This window comes from Micropterus salmoides, unplaced genomic scaffold (genome assembly GCF_014851395.1).
Source record: "Micropterus salmoides isolate LMB-PRFRI ecotype aquatic unplaced genomic scaffold, ASM1485139v1 Ms_hic_scaffold_2874, whole genome shotgun sequence".
Taxonomy (NCBI): Eukaryota; Metazoa; Chordata; class Actinopteri; order Centrarchiformes; family Centrarchidae; genus Micropterus; species Micropterus salmoides.
Window position 1 is genome coordinate 15,691 of NW_024042122.1, and position 7,363 is coordinate 23,053.

Genomic DNA, 7,363 nt, shown 5'->3' on the forward strand with positions numbered 1-7,363 from the left:
TCCTGGTTCTTTCTCTTTTATGTCATGAATAACAATTCTATGAAGTGCTGTAGCTTAGAGATGAGGTTTAACAGGTGCCGGAGAGTTGGTTTGTTGTTGAGCAATGATTTCCACACATCGTCTTTTGAAAGTCTTTTGAAAGTCTTTTGAAAAATTTAAATGAAAATCTCTGTGAACAAGTTGTAAAAAGCCCAGTTTGCTGGTCATTTATATACGTGTTAGCAATTCAAGTGTCAATTTAAACGACATGGTTGCAAGAGTTCAAATGAAAAGATTATGTTGAAAAATGTTATCCAACATCACTTCTCTCTGACTCTCTTTCACCTTAATGATAAAGGCAGTAACTGCTGACAACATTATCAAAACTCACAATGTGTCGGCTAATTTTATTTTTTAAATAAATAAATGTGAACCGATTCTGTGTTCTTCTTTTGAACCCTCGTGAGGCAATTAACACTGACACCAGGTTTACCCTTCAACCTCCTTCCCCTCAGCAGAGTCTGAAGCTGTATATATAGAGAAGTGTGAAGAGGCTTCTCACGTGGCTGAAAAGTGTGAGCACAATAAAGAATTGAATGCTGCACGTGTGTGTGTGTGTGTGGGGGGGTGTGTGTGTGTGCATGTGCATGTGACATGCATGGACTGTATTAGCAGCTGATACAACAGCACATTCGAGCCCTTGTCAACTTGATTACTCACTACACATTTAAAAAAAAACACAGATCGGCGACAGAAAGAGACAAACCATTTTTATGAAAAGAGGGAACTGCATGGTTGAAAATAGAAAAAAATTTGTTCCTCACATTGGTTTCACTAAAAACCAGCAGGCTTTCTGAACAGCTGAATCCACTTTACAGAGAGGTACGCCATCCAGTCGGCCTCTAACAAAATCTACAGGCAGGAATGATGATTCTTTCATGAAACAGGCTTTCATACAATGTTTTGAAAAGACAAGAGACAATAATCTTCAAGGTTGCGTGAGCTTGAGTTTGAATGTCGTTTCTTTCAAATTAGGCCGGATGACTTCCCTATTCAAATGTACACACATGCAAAGTACACAGATCAATACACAAACACATGAGCAAATACACAGGCTGTCACACAGAATGTTGCACAGAAACACAGACTACACCCAGGCGCACAATCGTTAAATCGAAAATAAGTTGAATGGCTGTTCATGTAAGGCACTGTGGGTATCAGGAGCACATGTTTGTGGCACAGGAGTCTAACAGCTACACAGACAAGAAGTGCTGCTTCATTATCATCATCTGCACAGCTGCAGCTGAATCATCCCCCATGTGAGGAGATAAAAATTTATGAAATTTTAACCTAAAAATAATCTAAAAAGTCTGAAGTTTGCACTTAAAAACAACCTTAACATTTCGTGTTAGATTAATGGAATAGTTTTTCCTACCAGTCAGGCATCAACATTAGACTTTTGTTGTGTACAAAAAAAACTTAACTACAAGGAGAAAACATTCTTTCTTCATTTTCTGATTTACCTCTGATGTTAAACCTCACACAGTTTTGGTTTATTTGTCCAGGGTTTTTTATATCCATCTCTGAGATTTTTTTTCTGCCACCACTCCAATGCAGAGGAGGTGTACGGAATTTCATTTGTGATGCTCACAGCATTGAAATCTGACATTTAAAAGTCAACAGCAACATCACTTTCTAGAAACTTTAACTAGTTACGCTGGATAAGCCACCGAACACTGTGGTAGCAGAAACCTCAGAGACAAACAGACACAGACACATCTGAAAGCCTGAACAAATGAAACCAAAGGTTTCTGCTTGGCTAGAAAATATTTTTAAAAGAATGGATCTGACTTTGGTCATATCTGCAACGCTGTGGTCGCCTCAGCTTCCTGTGACGTGAAGACTTCCGACTAAAGGAAATTATGCGATCTCTTTTCTGAACATGTTTTCTTTTTCATTAAGTCACGTTTCTATTCCCATTTCTATTCAATAGTTTTATAAATATCTTATCTTATTATTTCTTAAGTTTATTAAGTTTGTGGATAACATGCTTTCAGAATTAACAGTATGTTGTTATTTTTGTTTGTCCTGAAAACTTTTAGAGTTTATAGGAATAAGGACAGTTGCACTGAGTCAGGCTAGCTGTTTCCCCCTCTCTTCATGCTACGCTAAGCTAACCATCTCCTCGCTGTAGCTTCATATTTAAACAGACAGGAGAGTGGTATCAATCTTGTTATCTAACTCTTGGCAAGAAAGCAAATTTCCAAAGCATATTTCCCTAATGACAAAATCTCACTGTAACTACACTCTGTAACATAGGTTAGAAGCAAAGGATGGAGGAAAACACTAATTTGCCTCAAACCTATAAAGTGATTTAAAATCCAGATCAAAGTCAAACAACACTGCAAAAAGAACACCAGTTTGGTGGCTTCAGCAGCAATTGCCATTCTACAAACCGTCTTAAGTCACATCATACAGCATAACCATGAATGCCTCCCATCAATCAGATGTTAGTCTCTGTGGATCAAAGCTTATATCAGTCTTTACCAGATTGGTGGCTTTCCATCAGTTATCAGAGTTCATCTTTGCAGTCACAGTGTGTTCTGTAAACTCTGTACCATATGTTCAGTCTTATATACACACACACACACACACACATACACACACACGCACACGTGCGCAATAGAATTTGATCAAAGCACTCCAGTGCATGGAAACTGGAGGGCGAACAACACCTTTCTTTGGTTGTGTGAAGTGACAGGACACACAAGGGTGGCTCATCCCTCTGGACCTCATCTGTCCTTTCCCTGTGCTGCTTGCAACTTTTCATTTCAATGCTTATATTGCGTGTTAGCAAATTAAAGTGCCACTTGTTCTCTGCCAAAAAAATCATTTTGATGATCAAAAAATCATTTTGCAACCATAAGAGGATTCGGTCGATCTGAGATTCATTTAATTCAATTAATGCATCAAAACATTGAATAAATCATCACAAGGATCACATCATGCACAGGCACACTGATGAAAGTGAGACAGCAATATACATAAGAGGCAACAAAGTGTGCTGTCATACAGGTCAATAAAATCTACATAAATGTAGTTAAAATCATACATGTACATAGATCTACATGTAGATAAAATACAATGTCATTAAAATTACATGGTGCATTCTAATTTCATTTAGCTTTTTTCACAGTTCTGTGTGTTTTTCTGTGGAAATTGTTCATTAGCATGTGGCTCCTCTTTGTTATGCTTCTCCCACACAAACTCCAAAGTGCAGTCCTGCATTTTGGACTTGAAGACTCTTTTGAAATATTGATTCTGCTCCTCTGTGAACATGTTTTTCCAATCTCCAATCTTACCTAAATTGTGGAAAGGGAACAGGCAGTGAAGCAAAAAGGATAACATTTACAGGCCAAACGAAGGATTTTTAAAACCACATAAACTACAGGTACGAACTACATTTACACATATAACTGAAGCACAAAGCAGTTTTGTTTTTCTCAACTGATGAACATGATATTAAATAAAGGGGAAAAGCACATTTCCCAAATTGTCAAACTGTTCCTTTTATTTGTTAATGCTTCTGAAAGGATCAGAAACTTTTTGTGATTCATGACACCTTCAAATGAATCAATGTGTGTTTTTGACCCCTCCTCACAGGTCAGTGTGAGCAGTTTGTCAAAACCAAAGAGATTTTTCTGTCTCTGATTGTTTCATTGAAGGATTTGTAGAGGTCTAAAGAGATGAGAGAAAATCTCTTTAATTCTCTTGTGACTCCTCAGATTCATCTTGGGACCCCTTAGGAGGTCCCGACCCCCAGGTTGGGAACCACTGCAGTAAAAGAGTCATTTTTGGATTGATAGCAGGTTCCAATTTTCGTGACAACTATTCGGATCAATCAAACGAGTCCTACCTGTTCTCATGAAGGAGCCCTTGCTGTGGTCCATTATCTCTTCAGGGACCAGGGTGTAGTTGATCATCTTGTTTTCTTTCATGCTGCTGAAGCTGCTGTGTTTCACACAGTTGTTGAGCTCATCCTCCACCAGGGGACACTGTAGAAAAGAGCTAACCCGCTTTATGGCACCATGTAGATCCTGACAACCCAAAGAAGACAATGATAGGATTAAAATCATTTAACAAAGGAATCAGACTCAGGCCTCCTTAAAATGCTAAATAACCATGTTAACAAAAATAAATAAATAATCATATTCTCTGGTGCTTGAATTTTAGCATTTTTACCATGAACTTCTGCTTTCAAACTATCGCTTGCGATTTTTGAACAAGACAAAAAAATATCTTACAAGAAATTGTACTCTTTCTTGTCTTACAAAATATACATTTAAGGACATTTAGTGTGGTGAGAATGATGAATCAGTTCTCCTTTACCAGCGACATCTCTTCATAGGTGATGTAAAGCAGATTGTTTATTGTTGCTGTCTGACTGGTCCAGCCGATAACATGGTCAAACCAGGAGCCATAGGGCACTGAAACATGAAGTACGAGAAAAAAAAATACTGTACATTGATCAAATTATACTTTTGGCTTCAGAGCTGAAGTAAGTATAACCTCACAAAGAGTAAAATAATCTTTTGTCCTGATGTCAACTCACGTGTTCCCTCCAGGAATCGATTTAAAAACTCTGGGAATGATCCAGCCTCAGGGAAGAAGTTGGCCATTTTGTGGAAGTGGTAAAAGGACACCACCACATCTTTAGGGTTTCTGCTCACATAGATTACCTGTTAGCCGACACACTGCAACAGTGTCAGAATATTTGTGCTTATTAAAGCTCAAACTATTTTTGGGTCACATACTGATGAAAAACATAACACAAACAATTAATCTTTAACCGCATCCCTTAGATTTGTTTTTTTAGAAAAACTTTAACCAACACACATACGGAGCACATTTTACAGTTGAAAAATCAACATGTCTTTGCTCTAATCACTCTGTGTCTAAATTACCACATACCTAGTTTGGCATTTTGGCTGACATATACACTTACAGTGATACATCTGCAATACACTACAGTCCAAATGGATATATAAACAGGTAAATTGACCTTGGCTTTGGAGCCCTGGAGGGCAGGGCCCAAAAGGTGATAAGGTAGGTGCGTGGTGATGACTCGAGGTGTTATTGATGAGGCCTCCAGTATCGAAGCAAAGTAATAATGCTCCAGCCAGGGAGCCCGAGTCCAGTTTGGAACAGTTTGGGACAGGTGTGGGTCCCCTCTGCTGGATATGAGAGTCACAATTTCCTGCAACCATGTGGTGCCTATTGAGAGAAAAGAGAGAAGGATCTGTGACTTGACTTGAATTAAATCCATATTTTTAAACAGCAAAAAAGTTCAAAAACCTGGACTGAAACGTATTGAGTCATGTATGACATTCTTAAATAGATTTCAGCATCATGTCTGCAATGAGTTACTCAACATGCTTATGTGGTTAGTTGCATTACCCTTGAAGACACTGCAGGGGCCATGTATCCTGATTAGTTTGTTGTTTCTTACCTGACTTTGGATAGGAGACAACGAGGATGTCTGTGTCCTTAAATGGAAATTTAAGAGCAAGTTGTAAGGAATCCTGGGTGTGCAGGTGTCCAGGAAAAGAAATACCATGAAACACTTCCATGACATCCAACCTGGCCATATCCGACATTAATGTATGTACTGTCTCTTTTTTGTAGCTGCTTTCTTGACTAGTTTTCTTTTTATATTGACCTTTTTGTGGCTCTGCCGATGCCTATCTGTCTCTCTACTCTGTCTCTCTGTACATCTGCCTCTGTGAGTGAGACCAAGTGATGAACTAAAATGAGGAAGTGCAAATGGATCCGCCTTGAACGGGTGTGAGGTAATGAGCAAAACAGTAAAGAACTGAAGATTTATGCATGTACATTGATCTGTCTGTTGTTAAAAAAGCCGTAATAAAGGAGAAAACAAAAGGAAAACTGCAAAAGATGTATCTAGGCTGGTAACATTACACAAAGATCCACACTCACAAAAGGCATCAGTGCTTGCTTTTAAGTTTTGGCCAGCTTTGCAGCTTTGCTTTCCAAGCAACGGAACTTTTGATGATTGATTGTTGATTGTTATCAACACATATGGCGGTTTCTGTGAGGAAGTCAACTGTCTGTAAGAGTGAACTCAATTAGTTTTTTGTTTTTTTTTATCAGCTTTAACCTTTAGTCACCAAGTGCCAGTGTTTAGGTGAATGTACAGTAGACTGACTTTGTAACTTGCTCAAAATCCTTAGTCTATCTCTCAAAAGCAAATCTTTATGTCAGTGAAAATGTCAGTGCCATCAGAATAACAAGTCCTTGTGTCACTGTTTACGAACAAGATAATCAAATCAAAATTTTCAGTCATGTTATCAATATAACAGAGTACTCTGTAAGTGTTTTCTGATGTAAACTATGGCTAACATTTTGATGACAATGACTGAAAATGCACAAGGCTGCAATTTACACAGTATAAAGTTATACATTGCAAGAGATTGGACAGGATTCACAGTCACGTTTTTACTGTTCGTACTGTAATTTGTTGACAGAGCCTGTCATTGTCATACAGAATAGATATATAGATATAGACTATCTATCTATCTCTCTCTTTCTCTCTCTCTCTCTCTTTCTATATATATTGGCCCTGCGATGGACTGGCGACCTGTCCAGGGTGTACCCCGCCTTTCGCTCGATGTCAGCTTGGATTGGCTCCAGCCCCCCACATTGATCTGTCTGTTGTTAAAAAAGCCGTAATAAAGGAGAAAACAAAAGGAAAACTGCAAAAGATGTATCTAGGCTGGTAACATTACACAAAGATCCACACTCACAAAAGGCATCAGTGCTTGCTTTTAAGTTTTGGCCAGCTTTGCAGCTTTGCTTTCCAAGCAACGGAACTTTTGATGATTGATTGTTGATTGTTATCAACACATATGGCGGTTTCTGTGAGGAAGTCAACTGTCTGTAAGAGTGAACTCAATTAGTTTTTTGTTTTTTTTTATCAGCTTTAACCTTTAGTCACCAAGTGCCAGTGTTTAGGTGAATGTACAGTAGACTGACTTTGTAACTTGCTCAAAATCCTTAGTCTATCTCTCAAAAGCAAATCTTTATGTCAGTGAAAATGTCAGTGCCATCAGAATAACAAGTCCTTGTGTCACTGTTTACGAACAAGATAATCAATCAAAATTTTCAGTCATGTTATCAATATAACAGAGTACTCTGTAAGTGTTTTCTGATGTAAACTATGGCTAACATTTTGATGACAATGACTGAAAATGCACAAGGCTGCAATTTACACAGTATAAAGTTATACATTGCAAGAGATTGGACAGGATTCACAGTCACGTTTTTACTGTTCGTACTGTAATTTGTTGACAGAGCCTGTCATTGT

At 38.2% G+C, this 7,363-nt stretch overlaps 1 protein-coding gene across 1 annotated transcript; it reads right to left on the reverse strand.

Moving 5' to 3' along the window:
- Positions 1–2,910: 2,910 nt before the first annotated feature.
- On the reverse strand, positions 2,911–5,760 carry LOC119882065 (sulfotransferase 2B1-like). Its single transcript, XM_038692079.1, has 6 exons — positions 5,489–5,760; positions 5,042–5,253; positions 4,592–4,718; positions 4,369–4,466; positions 3,896–4,076; positions 2,911–3,341 (listed from the first exon to the last, which is right to left on the reverse strand). Exons 1-6 carry the CDS (start codon positions 5,634–5,636, stop codon positions 3,160–3,162), a joined length of 948 nt encoding a protein of 315 aa, XP_038548007.1. The 5' UTR covers positions 5,637–5,760; the 3' UTR covers positions 2,911–3,159.
- Positions 5,761–7,363: the final 1,603 nt, after the last annotated feature.